Genomic DNA, 15,145 nt, shown 5'->3' with positions numbered 1-15,145 from the left:
TGAACTCTGTCTGAGAAGTAGTTGGTGAACCAGGCGAGGCAGTCATTTGAGAAACCAAGGCTATTGAGTCTGCCGATAGGAATGCGGTGACTGACAGAGTCAAATTCCTTGGCCAGGTTGATGAAGACGGCTGCACAGTACTGTCTTTTATTGATGGTGGTTATATCGTTTAGGACCTTGAGCGTGGCTGAGGTGCACCCATGACGAGCTTGGAAATGGTCGGTGATCTGTTTGTTAACTTGGGTTTCAAACATTTTAGAAAGGCAGGGCAGGATGGATATAGGTTTATAACAGTTTGGCTCTAGAGTGTCTCCCCCTTTGAAGAGTTGGATGACCGCGGCAGCTTTCCAATCTTTGGGGATCTCAGACGATACGAAAGCGAGGTTGAACAGGCTAGAAATAGGGGTTGCAACAATTTCGGTGGATAATTTTAGAAAGAGAGGGTCCAGATTGTCTAGCCCAGCTGATTTTTAGGGATCCAGGCTTTACAGCTCTTTCAGAACATCAGTTATCTGGATTTGGGTGAAGGAGAAGCTGCAATGGTGAGAGACTTGTTTCTGGAAAGGTGGATTTTTAAAAGTAGAAGCTTGAATTGTTTGGGCACAGACCTGAATAGTATGACAGAACTCTGCAGGCTATCTCTGCAGTAGATTGCAACTCTGCCCCCTTTGGCAGTTCTATCTTGTCGGAAGATGTTATAGTTAGGGATGGACATTTCAGGAGTTTTGGTGTCCTTCCTAAGCCATGATTCAGACACGGCTTGGACATCAGGGTTGGCGGAGTGTGCTAAAGCAGTGAATAAAACAAACTTAGGGATGTTCTTCTAATGTTAACATGCTTGAAACCAAGGCTTTTACGGTTACGGAAGTCAACAAATGAGAGCGCCTGGGGAATGGGAGTGGTGCTGGGGGCTGCAGGGCCTGGTTTAACCTCTACATCAACAGAGGAGGAGTAGGATAAGGGTACGGCTAAAGGCTATCAGAACTGGTCGTCTAGTGCGTTCAGAACAGAGAGTAAGAGGAGCAGATTTCTGGGCGCGGAAGAATATATTCAAGGTATAATGTACAGACAGGTTTGGGGGTTTGGTTGGATGTGAGTACAGTGGAGGTAAACCTAGGCATTGAGTGACGATGAGAGAGGTTTTGTCTCTGGAGGCACCAGTTAAGCCAGGTGAGGTCACCAAATGTTAGGGGGTTGTAACAAATGGGCTATCTAAGGCATATTGGGCAGGGCTAGGGGCTCTACAGTGAAATAAGACAATCGCTAACCAAAACAGCAATAGACAAGGCATATTGACATTAGGGAGAGGCATGTGTAACCGAGTGATCATAGGGTTCAATGAGTATCACTAGATGAGTCAGGGAGCCAATTCCGTAGTTGCTGCTATGTTAGGCGAGCTGGAGACACGGCGATTCAGACAGCTAGCGGGCCGGGGCAAGCAGATGGGCATCCGGCGACATCGCAACGGAAGAGCCTGTTGAGACCACCGCGGACGGTTACATTGGCAGACCAGTCGTTATGGATCGGCGGGGCTCCGTGTCGGCAGTAAAGGGTCCGGGTCAATTGGCAAAAGAGGTATTTTGGCCCAAGAATGGGCTGGTGGACTTCTTTGGCTAGCCGGGATATGGGCCTAGCTCGAGTCTAGCTTCAGGCTAACTGGTGCTTGCTTCAGGACAGAGACCTAAGCCAGGAGTAGCCACTCGCATAGCAGCTAGCTGCGATGATCCGGTGTAAAGGTTCAGAGCTTGCGGTAGGAATCTGGAGATGTGGAAGAGAAAAAGCAGTCTGATATGCTCTGGGTTGATATCGCGCTGTTCAGACTGGCAGGAATTGACCAGGTTGAGGCTGGCTGATGTCCGAGTAAACGGTGAGGACCGCTAGCAGTGGCAAACTAGCTAGTAGCTAGTTAGCTGTCTAGCTTCTGATGGGGGTTCCGGTTCTAAAGTATAAAAATAGCAGATCCGTAACACAGTGGGTGAGGCGGGTTGCAGTATATTCAGTCCGTAGATGGAAAGTGAGAGAAAAATATATACAAATAAAACGATATATACACGGGACAAGACAAAGACACACGTTCGACTGCTACGCCATCTTGGACCTCCTGTAGGTTTTGTTTGTGTGTGAGTCTGTCTTTCAAATAACATTTAATTTGTCACGTTTTGTAAACTACAGGTGTCGACTAACAGTGAAATACTTACTTACTTATCCCAACAATTCAAAGAAAGAAATAGAAAAATAACAACTAGGAATAAATACACAATGTGTAACGATAACTAGTATATACTATATGCACAGGGTACCAGTACCGAGGCAATGTGCAAGAGTATGAGGTAATTAAGGTAGATATGTACATATAATGTAGGTAGGGGTAAAGTGACTAGGCAACAGGATAGATAGATAGCAGTAGCAACAGCATATGTCTAGAGTCAAGAGAGTCAATGCCGAGACTGCAAAACTTAAACTCAAATAGCTGCCTGTCCCTTTTAATGCTTGATTTGGTACATTAAATAATTCAGTACTTGACTTCTTTGTAATGACTAAGAAACTGCTAGCCATTTGGCTGCTAACAGCTGAGAACTGCTAGCTAACTGGCAAGCACATAAACAACTTCAGGAGTACAGGCCCCTAAAAATCGGTTGATCGCCCTCTAGTGACAAAGGGAAGAACTGACAAATGCACTGTCAAAGAGGAGAAAAACATTTTCTGTCAAGGAAAGGTTTTTATTTATAGAGGTTCCTGGTGGAGAGCCAGACGCGATTACCAGGATGGAACATTGGAGCCTCACTTGCGGTGGTGATCCGCCTGCTCTTTCTGATGGCAGGTTGTGCGCTGGAGTCTCACGCGGGCATCGTTCCATACCTCTTCTGCACATCTGAACTACTGAAAGCCAATGCAGCCTGCTGCCTATTGGCTTTCAGTAAATAAGACTTACAAAGAAACGCAAGCCACTGTTGTTGAAGCGCTAGCGCGGCTTAGAAAAAACAATTCTCCAATGAGGTTATTATTTATGTGGTAGCTTTTAAGTGGGGATGTGTGTACAGTATGCATGCACTCGCATTCATGAGGGAGCGTTTGTATGTGCAGGCATTTTCTTTGTTTTGGCATATGTACAGTTTGTGTTTTTGAGTGTGTGCCTGCTCTCTTCCCCTCTGACGCATCTAGAGGTCAGCTTATTCCCTAGGGATCTTTGACTGCCTCACGTACAGTATGTCAAGTGGTAAAGCCATTCTCTGTACGCAGATTCACTTTTTAGGTTCAGCAGACTGTCTGTTAACTGTTAAACTCTGTTCTCACAATCTTACAATTGTTTGCCGACATTTAATACTTGCTGACAGAGGCTGTTTAGTTTTTCAGACAGAGTGGAAAGATGACCTGTTCCTGCAGAGATTTCTGATGTTGTCCTGTGACAATGATAAATTATATCCACATAGAAACAAAATGCACATAATCGCAGTGTATGTACTCACTCGCTCACTCACTCGCACATGCACATTTTGCGACTCCTGTGGCAGGCCGGGCGCAGTGCACGCAGACACGGTCGCCAGGTGCACGGTGTTTCCTCCGACACATTGGTGCGGCTGGCTTTCCGGGTTAAGCGGGCATTGTGTCAAGAAGCAGTGCGGCTTGGATGGGTTGTGTTTCGGAGGACGCACGGCTCTCGACATTCGCCTCTCCCGAGTCCGTACGGGAGTTGCAGCGATGAGACAAGACTAACTACCAATTGGATACCACAAAAAAAAAGAGTGGAGGCTGTTATAGCAGCAAAGGGGGTGACCAACTCCACATTAATACCCATGATTTTAGAATGAGATGGTCCAAGATGTGTCCACATACTTTTGATCATGTAGGGTACCTGCAGGATTTAAGTAAAGTTTTACCAGAGATTGCATTCGCAACACATTGACATTTTAATTCGGGATATGGGGATCCCTAAGGGCTCAGACATTTGCTGGCAGAGAGTACTTAGGATCTCTGAACCTAATTTGCGAATCGAGTACGTGCCCATTTTACATGTGGAATCACAGGAAAAATCGGATGCCTTAGGGTGGTCCCTAAAACACGGCAGACGAATGCCAGATCCACTTTCGTTGCGACGTGTACAAGCCTTACGACACATTGCTTGCCCTCTTGGAGTACTGCTCAGCTACAGTCCCAGAGACCTTTACGTTTTATCCAATCAAATCATGTTTAGATGTTAGTTTGGTAGATTTGGATACTAAAGTTATTTTCAATTTAAGATGCCATTTTTGGGCTTAATTTATTCAGTGAGTTTGCTTAGCCTCTGGTGTAGTATTGTGTGGTGCAGACTGAAGACCTGTATAAATTAGTGTTTTTACTTAGCTCCAGAGTAATCAGATTGACAGAGTACACTCCTCGAAAGTAATGTGATGTAGTTTTGCAGACACAATAGCTTAAGAAAAGGGCTACCTGACATAATTCAAAACAGTCATCCATTAAATGAGTTGGGAAAAAATCATGTCTCTCTTCAAAGCAAATCTGCCTCTTTGAGTTGTGTTTTTGGCACAACAAGTCTGTTTCCACATTTGTTCCACTTCCATAAGGCAGTGATTATAGTATGATTTGTCATTGGGCTGGCAATTAAGGCAGTACAATTTGTCTGGGCTCGTGTTCCCCCCCATGCATTTGAAACCGCAATCGGCGGTCTCAACAAATATCACTCAGGCAGAATTTTCCTGTCAAAAGTATCCCCATTCATCTGAAAAGTTGCAAGATCGAATCCCTGAGCTGACAAGGTAAAATCTGTTCTGCCCCTGAACAAGGCATTTAACCCACTGTTACTAGGCCGTCATTGAAAATAAGAATTTGTTCTTGACTGACTTGCCTCGTAAAATAAATAAATATCTAGACATCTGATTTTCCAGCTCATTTCCTGGCACTGTAAAATGCACTCATTTTTTGTTTTTGTTATGTGGCGCTAGGTGAGGATTCTCCTCGTCTGCGAGCTTAGAGGGGTGTTCAATAGACTTTGTTGTTTAGAAACAAAACTGCTGTGTGCTCAACTATGGGGTAAAACAGACAGGGTTGGCTTAAATTGTTGACAACATGTAAACAATATTTAGTCTACAATCTTTATTGAAAATATGAATAAATGTGCACAACGAGCACTTGTCTCAAATACATTGTTGCAGTTGTTGGTTAGCTAGCTAGGTAATTTTAAACATAATAGCATAGACATTAAATCAGTCAAAAACACCTCAAAACAAGACATGATATCAAGAACAAGATAACCCTAGCTGAAACGAGCCACCTACGATTCCCCACACGACAGCTTCTTGTCATTGTTGCTAGCTATCTGGCCATCCAGAATCACAACAACTCAGACTTCTGCCCCATTGAAGCGTGCACATCATTTTCGTGACGTTCTCAGCTAACCTGTCTAAGGTGCTGTCAGTGACATTCTCAAATGGGATTATCTTGTGCACTTTGCAGCAGTTTAACCAACCCAGATTAAGCCCGCTCCTTGACTCAAGTGCATCTATTGAGAATGTTCTAGTCCAGGAGTATGTTTTAATATGGGTTTAATGTACTCATGGAGACTCTGAAAGTGTCATAACTTTACATACCTTTGAGCTTTGGAATATTATGAAGTTTGACAAAAAGTTACATCAATTTATGACTAAGGCTTCCTAAAACTAAATTACCTTTGTGTGTGAATGAAAGTATGAAACCTCAAGGAAAGCTTTGTCTGCAGATTACACCCATCTGGTAAGAAAGATGCATTTAATGATACACAGCTCTGCACATCCACCCCGATCATGAATAATGAACCATTCGCAATTGGCCTTCTAAAACAAGGCATACTGTAGAGGAAAAAGAGCAGAGCCCATCCATTACATGAAGTGTTCCTGGATGGTTTAGTTTAGTGTAGTGCCATTGCTCCTGTTCCAGTAGGGTGTTCTGAGGTTGTAGCTTCCCCTATCTTAAGCATAGCTCATATTAGCAACTCGGTTATTTCTAACAGGACTGACTGGCTGGCTGTGTTGTTCTCAGGCTCCTGAGTGGCGCAGCGGCCTAAGTCCCTGCATCTCAGTGCTAGAGGTGTCATTACAGACCCTGGTTCAATTCCAGGCTGTAGCACAACCGGCTGTGATATAGGAGTCCCAAAGGGCGGTACACAATCCAATTGGCCCAGCGTCATTCGGGTTTGGCTGGGGTATTTGTTCTTTACTAACTTGCCAAGTTAAATACATTTTAAAAATGTAAACCGTTTGTTTCTAAATTGAGCGGTAACAGCACACACCCGTTATGCTATGTGCTTTCAAATAATGGGTCATTTTGCAACTGATTTGAAGATGTTTTTGAATGTAATATGTCATGTTATATTTCACTTATGTTACAATTACTAGAAGCTATACAATTACTGCAATGGCTTTGCTGTGACTAAAATGAAAGTCTGTTGTGTAATAATAATCTAAAGGCAGAATTTGTGATATCCTGTAAGAGTTATTTCTGACCTGAAATGAATAAATGTAAGATAAATTGAGTTTGAATGTGAAACACTGTAGAATGCAAAAGTTTTCAACAACTCTGTGGTATGATAGCCCATTGTCGATATAAAACCTGATTTAGCATGCATTGTACTAGCACACGTTTTTTCTAGAGTGAATAAAAAATCAAATCAAAGCCAAAGGGCAAACAAAGATTGGGATGATGTCTTCATGATTTGTTTTTGATTTCTTAACAGCATCAGGGTCAAAGTTAGCCTGGTCCCAGATCTGTATCTGCTTTAGCCAACTCCTCTGCCATCTGCTCTGACCATCGGAGCACTTGTAGGTCTGGGACCAGACTAGCAGTAGCATTCTTACTTTCTTTATAATCAGACCTGGTGATACTATGCAATAGTACAAATGTAACTACTGTGATTAGTAGAACTACTGAGCATTAGTACAAATGGATGTACCAATCGCAGATTGTCGCTTTAACGCTGCTCTCTCTCCAGGGGTTTCCTGGAGACTTTGGTGAAAGAGGACCACCAGGACCAGACGGGGACCCAGTAAGTGAACAAACACGCACACACACAGCATTGGGCCATACAGTTTCTATCTAGGCATACTATATTACTTTACCCCACATCACTATTTAGGAAGGTGTAAAACCTCCACAGGCACTGTCCTACATAGTACACATCCACATCCCCTCTTTCCCAGTGAAATACTTTTCCATTTACCTCATTCTCACCTGTGTAATGAAGTGAAATCTTTAAGAGCACTTAACTCACCACACCAACCGCACACACACTCCCATACACACTCTTCCCCTGGCTTTTCACTCAGTGGGAATGTGGACTGTGATACTTTTCAACAATGATAAGAAAATCCTCTCTGACCACAAAGGATCCAAGAGATTGACTGTGTTTCCATGTTTTCTTTGTAAATACTTTTTGGACATACAGATGGACAGACAAGGTTTATGATACTGCATGTGTTTTTTGTAATATAGATTTTTTTTTTCCATTGGCATCATTAATTGGCATCAAGGCCCTAAAAATTGTCAGACTCCAGCCATCCTAGTCATAGACTGTCTAGGTCCAAGAGGCTCCTAAATAGCTAAATAGACTGTCTAGGTCCAAGAGGCTCCTCAATAGCTTCTACCCCCAAGCCATAACACTCCTGAACAGCTATTTAAATGGCTACCCAGACTATTTGCAGTTGGAAGCACAGAATTGTCTAGAATGTCATTGTATGCTGTAGCGTTAAGATTTCCCTTCGAACTAAGGGGCCTAGACCAAACCATTATTACAGCTGGCACTATGCATTGGGGCAGGTAGTGTTCTCCTGGCATCTGCCAAATCCAGATTAATCTGTTGGACTACCAGATGGTGAAGAGTGATTCATCAATCGATTGAACGCGTTTCCAATACTCCAGAGTCCAATGGCGGAGAGCTTTCCACCACTGCAGTCGATGCTTGGCTATGCTCATGCTGATTTTAGGCTTTTGTGCGGCTGCCTGGCCATGGAAATCCATTTCATGAAACTCTCGACGATCAGTTCTGCAGCTCTAGCAGGGCAGAAATCTGACAAACTGACTTGTTGAAAGTCACTGAGCTCTTCAGCAAGGCCATTCTACTGCACTGCCAGTGTTTGTCTATGGAGATTGCATTGCTGTGTGCTCTATTTTATACATCTGTCTGCAACGTTTCAGGCTGAAATAGCTACGTTCACTCATTTGAAGGGGTGTCCACATGCTTTTGTGTATATATAGTGTATATTGTATGCCCCAGAAATCTGGAAATGATATTTTATGCTAATTCAAAAAAAAAATTCCACTAGTTATTTAAAAAAATAAGGGTCAAAATGATTGGCAACCTTTTTTTTCAATACTCTGCCACCTTCCCCTTGCGGGGATAATGGCACTGAGCCTTTTTCTAAAATGTTTTACGAGATTGGAGAACACATTGTGAGGGATCTTAGAACAATCCTGCAAACTGAATCAATACAGCCTGATCAACTCTAATAGAAGGAGATGTTGCGCTGCTTGAGGCACATGGTGGTCACACAACGTATCTGTATACCCACTCATATGAAATCCTAATTTATTTATTTCAACTGACAGATTTCCTTAAATGAACTGTAACGCAGTAAAATCTTTGAAATTGTTGTATGTTGCGTTTATACTTTTGTTCAGTATAGCTCAGTATTTGCGTTATTTCTTTTATACAGTCTTTTTTTGGTAATCTTTATCAAGGGTGACAATAACTGTCAGGCTATTGCTATTGGAAGGTGAATGTAACAACAACCTCAGATTGGCTGATGAAGGCTGAAATAATTTGGCCGGTGGGCGGATCTCCACAGATCATGTCCCTCTATCTTTTCAGTTGACTTTATTTTCACTTTTCCTCTGGAAAAGGGAATTTAGCTCGTTTGAGTTTCTTGACTTCCTGCGAGGCTAGCCTCCATCTCTCCTCTCTTCAGAAAAAGGAGAGGAGAATAAAGTGATCCTTTCATCATGGGCTGCAAGGCAGGAGGAAATGGGCATGGCACGTAGCAGAGGGGGCGAGGCAGGGGGTCAACAATCCTCTCTGTGTCCCGCTGCAACTGTTCTCTTCTTGCATTGCCAGGGAAGATAGAACCTGGAGATTACATGAACTGTAGCAGGACGGACAGCGGGCCTAGCTCCCAATTCACCTGCTCTCACACATGCACGAGCATGCACTAACATTCGCACACACACAAATGTCCCTCACCACCCCCTTCCTTAGTCTTCACTAAACACTCTTCTGAGCGTGTTTGTTTAAAAAAAGCAGGTCATTTTTAAAATGTGATTTCGCCTTCATTTAACCAGGTAAGCTAGTTGAGAACAAGTTCTCATTTGCAACTGCGACCTGGCCAAGATAAAGCAAAGCAGTGCGACACAAACAACAACACAGAGTTACACATGGAATTAAAAAGCGTACAGTCAATAACACAATAGAAAAAAAGAAAGTCTATATACAGGGTGTGCAAATGGGGTGAGGCAGGCAATAAATAGGCCACCGAAGCGAAGTAATTACAATTTAGCAGATTAACACTGGAGTGATAAATGAGCAGATGATGATGTGCAAGTAGAGATGCTGGTGTGCAAAAGAGCAGAAAAGTAAATAAAAACAATATGGGGATGAGGTAGGTAGATCGGGTGGGCTATTTACAGATGGATCCAGCATATATCCCCAGAAACCTGTTCTCTCTCTCTCTCTCTAGCGCTCTCACAATCACACTTCCTCTCTTCCTCTTTCCTCTCCAAGGGTTTGCTCGGAGCCCGTGGTCCTAATGGAGTTCTTGGACTTATTGTAAGTATAAACTGTGTCTGTGCCTCTGTTTGCTTCTGTGTACCATTTTTATGTTTGTTTTATTGGTTTGTGTGCACGGGTGTCAACATCCATTTGCACCCAACACTGGCTTTGAAGACCATATCTTCAAAAGGCGTGGAGAGCCGTTTAATGTACTGTAAGTCTTTTAATTGGTTGGATATGTTCAGAATGACTTACTGCCTGGCCCATATTTTCCCACGAGGCACACACTGATTGAATCAACGTCGTTTCCACATGGAATTGACGTCTGTGCCCCGTGGGGGTGGCTTTTTGTTGGCCACGCGACACGACCCAAAGGCATCTCAGAAGCCCCGTGACAGAATGGCCTTCCCTTCCTTTATCCTGCCTGGGATCTATAAATGACACTCCAAACAGCACACGGCCCTCAATCTACACCAATTCCCCCAGAGACTAACAAGGGAGCTGCTGGGTACATCCCAATGATCTCTCCTTTCTCCCCAAGTGTGCATTTGTTCACTTCCCTTCATGGATTTGAAAGGAATTTACTGGTAGATGGAAACTCCCTCAGCACCAATCCAATGCTTTTAAATTGTTGAGAAGTAGTGAACAAGTGCACACTAAAGGAGGAATGAGAGATTATTGGGGGTGCGCACGCTGTGTCCTCGGATTCCTTTCTAATTTGGCTTTATAAAGAGCCAGTTCCTCCGTCATGGGCGAAATTGCATCTGACTATAATGTTTCCCTAGTTTTCTCCCGTCCGCTTTGTTCCTAGCAGCTCCCCCTACTCTATCCTCAGCCACCAGCAGGCCTATACTTGGAAATGCTGAGGGCCTCTAATTACAGCTGTGCCCTTAGTCTCAGTCTGACTAGGCATCCACCTGATCCTGGTGGTAAACACAGCAGCCCTTTCCTCTGCCACCGAGCCACATTTCTGTTTGCTTGTAAATATACAACTGCCATTTTCGAGCCAACACCCCACCGTTGCACCATTTGGGATCCAGCCTGTGACAGTTTCCGTGGCCCATTTGCTACTGTTTGAATGCGCATAGGTCAACATTATCTGCAGGCCTTCAATCGAGCACAGGATTCTTTCTAATAAGACTCCTTTGTTTCCTTTGTAATGGCCGTCAAAGACTTGGATCATGTCTCGAATTTGAGCAAACTTGAACACACACTGGAGAGAAGGAAAGTAATACTCTTCTCTTTTGGGACACCCAGTTCTGAATCCTCGAACTTAGAGGGACCTCCTAACTGAATAAAACTCAAAGCATGCATTCACACCCAGCCACACACACACACACACACAGCCACACACACACACACACACACACACACACACACACAGATCCAGCTAACGCCATGCTCTCAAAGGCATGAAAATGTCATTAAATTAATCTCCAACCCAATACACCCAATCTATGTATTTGGTGCTTATACCTAGGAACAGAGGAACTAGCTGGAAGATATTCACTATCATTAGAGTAACACTTGACAGTGTTTTGAATTGTGAAACACTTCCTGATTTCCTTCCTCAAGGGGTGCGTTCCAGGTCACCTACATTGTACATTTTTGGGGGGGTGATTCAACGTACAATTGTAAGGCAACCAGCTGTGATAGGATTGTGAGTTTTGTAGCATATAGCTGTACTAACATACATTCTCAAGTTGAGTTGTATGTTCACTCAACTTTGAATTTTAGGTTGAGTGAACATTCATTTCATCTTGAGAATTTATTCAACATTATTTGCATATGTCCCCGTGTAAAATGTAAGTATTTATGACAATATATAACATATATCATAAGGCCTTTGAGGGCCTAGTTACTGTACACCCTAAAGCAGTGGTCTAAAAGTTGCATTATGCTGGCTTGCAAAGTAATGTATATTCCTATTGGAATCCAGTCAGAGTGAGGATATCCAACAATTTGACATTTTTATTATCTCTAACCTACATTGAGAATAACTGCCAGGGTAATGTACATTTGTCATTTTACTCAACAAGCTTGTTGAAATTCAGCTCAATTCGAGTAGAGTTTGTTGATTAAATTAACAATTGTAAGGCAACCAGCTGCAATGGGAGTGTGACTTTTCTCAACATTTGGACATGTACTGTAGCTGAACAAACATACAGTGTTGCCTTCCAAAGGCAAACATGAATTTGTAATTTTACTCAACAAGCTTTTTCAAATTTCAAATTCCTCACTTCAAGCAGAGTTTGTTGAGTCAACACACTTTAACACATTAGCTCAAAGTCTTGTCCTTCTGAAGTCCACTAAACTCGCATAATAACACTGATTAAGCAATTGGTTAAATTGGCTTTTTACAGACCAGATTATCAGGACATTAATATGGCTTTGTGTCTCTCTCCTTCTGGCCTCAGGGTGACATGGGACCTAATGGGAAGGTGGGCCTTCCAGGACCCAATGGACTGAAGGTGATCACACACACACACACACACACACAGAGGGCCTTTGCACCTACCTTACTCCTTTATAACCCCACTAGTGTAGTAGTATACTGTACATCTGGGAAAATATGAGTTTCTGCTCCTGTTAAAGTAGTGAGTTACTGTTGTCCTATCTATACTATATGGAATAATACTGCCAATTTAATTAGATGCCTTCGTGGAACTTTAACAAACAGTTTGTTGTTGTTGACCAGTGCAGCTCCACAATAATATAGTGAATAATACTAAGTTACTGATTTATTGGGGTGGGACAGGCCAGAGAGGAAAGGGGACAGTTTGATTGGTCCTAATCTCTATATGTCTGTGTGTTTCTTGCAGGGGGTGCCCGGCAACCCAGGAGAACCAGGACTGAAAGGTGATAAGGTGATCTGAATATTCCCGTTATTGGCCTGTGATTGAGCAGCATGTGATGGATAATGTACTGGATAATGTTAAAAACTGGCATTTTTACAGAAATGTTGATTAATCTACATTGTCCTTGTAAAAATAACCTTAATAAAGTAAAGTAAATATAGGCCATCATACAGTAAGTCAAGGAAACCAACACTCCCCTCCCTGTTCTCTCTTGTTCTTAATTTGGGTGGTTCGATCCCTGAATGGTGATTGGCTCACAGCCAATATACCACTGGTATGACAAAACATGTATTTTTACTGCTCTAATTACGTTGATAAGCACCTCGGGTTTGTGATATATGGCCAATATACCACGGCTAAGGGCTGTGTCCAGACACTCCGCGTTGCGTCGTGGTATAAGAACAGCCCTTATCTGTGGTATATTGGCCATATACCACACACTCTCGTGCCGTATTGCTTAAACATGCCCCGGTGAACTCATCTATTGAATTGAGTGTCAGAGACATATGGATGGATGTTACTACATCCATACATTTACTCATTGGCATCAGCACCACGTGGAACAGGTGTATTAGACCGCTGTGCCACTCGGAGGGGATAACATTTATTGAAATTACTGGAATTCTGATAGACTTTGGTTTTTAATGTAAATATATATTTTAATCGTATTATTATATGTAGTAGAAAGCGATGGGTTAGAAGAAGCCTACATGACCAACCCATAAAGTAAAATGTAACATCCATATATGGCCAGCTATGTAAACTTTAACATTGATTTATCCTGCAATAGATGTCGTTCAATTGGTAACATACATTTTTGTCTTCTTCTAATGCCTCTTAAGGGGGAAAAGTAACTGAATGTAATCAAAATGCGTTACTGCGTGTGGTTTATCCAAAAGTTACGTTACTGATTACAATTTTGGACAGGTAACTACTAACTGTAACAGATTACATTTAGAAAGTAACCTACCCAACCCTAGTGATCGGGTATAGGGAATGCTAATCGTTGCAAAGTTGTAATGAGTATTGTCTTGTGGTAGAATGTTGAATATGAGCAATAGAACGCAGGCATTTCACTTTTGCTAACGGTGTTCTCTCTTTCCCCCTCCATTCTTTCACTTCCTCCAACCACATTAGGGTGACATTGGGCTTCATGGAGAGCAGGGAAAGATCGGCTTCCAAGGAGACAAGGTAGAACCCAAACCCCCCAGGTTAACCCTTTAATTTCCTCTCCGCTTACCTCCGACTGCCCAAGCAAATGTACACACTCACACACAGAGCCTTGGCCTTGGAGATGTGAACCAAAGTCGTGCATGTCTGACGGCTGGTGAAGTTCCCATCGATCTCATTGGATATCATGCTTTCAGAGTTGTTCTGTTGCTGCTGAGTTTATTAAGATAATTGGGGTCTGTGTATCTAACAGGGTGTTCCGGGTACTCCAGGGTTGCCAGGCACCAGAGGAAAACCAGGACTTCAGGTGAGTTCTCCCGCTATGAATTGCATTGGGATAAGGGTTTTAGTTTGGCCATGCAAAATGCATCACCATCACCGTTTTTGCTCTGTACTGAAAGTGCTCGAATTGATATGCACAATTCTTTGAAGATGTTATTAATAGTGGACTAATGAACAAAATAGATGCCATATCTTAATTTAAGCCAGTTTCACATGACGTTTTAGTAGACACTCTTATCCAGATCGACTTAGAGTAGTGAGAGCATACATTTTCATGCTTTCTCGTACTGGTCCCTTGTGGGAGTCCAACCCACAACCATGTTCTACCCAACTGAGCAACATGGGACCACGTGGCAGGAAAATAATCATGCAGCAACAGTAAATGTGAATTGTTATGTGGCTTTTAGTTATTGGTCCAAAATTCCTGTAAGGCATATTGTATGATCTGTTTGATGTTGTGTTCATATATTTGGCAAGCGTGGTAAGGAGTAACAGAAGGAGCTCATCCTAGAGCGATATGTTCAATTTGTCCTGATGGTGGCGCTATGGGGCCTGTGTTTATGAGTAGTCTAGAGGAAAAAGAAACGCACACCTATTTAGGCGAGGTGCTGGCTAGCGGAGTGGAAAACTTGAAAATAAAGGAGAGCCGCACACTCTAAGAGCTCAGATGCAAAAATGTAATGTCCAACGTTTCGACAGGCAAGCTGTCTTCATCAGGATAATGAGTAGTGTTTATGAGTAGTACCTGAAGATGTGCATCAGGAGTATTGATAGTGTTTCACGATTAAACATTTCACATACATAAATATGTATGTACAGTGCATTCGGAAAGTATTCAGACCCTTAACTTTTTCCAGATTTTGTTAAGTTACAGCCTTATTCTAAAATGGATTAAAATATAATAATCCACATCAATCTACACACGATACTCCATAATGACAAAGCAAAAGCTATTTAAAAAAAAATAATCTTTGCAAATGTATTAAAAATTTAAAACAGAAATACCTTATTTACATAAGTATTCAGACCCATTGCTATGAGACTCGAAATTCAGCTAAGGTGCATCCTGTTTCCATTGATCATCCTTGAGCTGTTTCTACAACTT

General features: G+C 42.5%; 1 protein-coding gene across 1 annotated transcript in view; it reads left to right on the top strand.

Moving 5' to 3' along the window:
• LOC139544466 (collagen alpha-1(XXVII) chain B-like) overlaps window positions 1-15,145 on the top strand; it is a 205,405-nt gene that overhangs the window by 79,432 nt on the left and 110,828 nt on the right. The window contains exons 13-18 of the mRNA XM_071351593.1: window positions 6,962-7,015; window positions 9,743-9,787; window positions 12,148-12,201; window positions 12,553-12,597; window positions 13,726-13,779; window positions 14,012-14,065. Coding sequence (XP_071207694.1) covers window positions 6,962-7,015; window positions 9,743-9,787; window positions 12,148-12,201; window positions 12,553-12,597; window positions 13,726-13,779; window positions 14,012-14,065 — 306 coding nt within the window. The remainder of the gene's footprint in view (window positions 1-6,961; window positions 7,016-9,742; window positions 9,788-12,147; window positions 12,202-12,552; window positions 12,598-13,725; window positions 13,780-14,011; window positions 14,066-15,145) is intronic.

The sequence above is a fragment of the Salvelinus alpinus genome, chromosome 18, assembly GCF_045679555.1.
Source record: "Salvelinus alpinus chromosome 18, SLU_Salpinus.1, whole genome shotgun sequence".
In the NCBI taxonomy this organism is placed as follows: Eukaryota; Metazoa; Chordata; class Actinopteri; order Salmoniformes; family Salmonidae; genus Salvelinus; species Salvelinus alpinus.
This window is presented reverse-complemented; position numbering and strand designations above follow the sequence as displayed.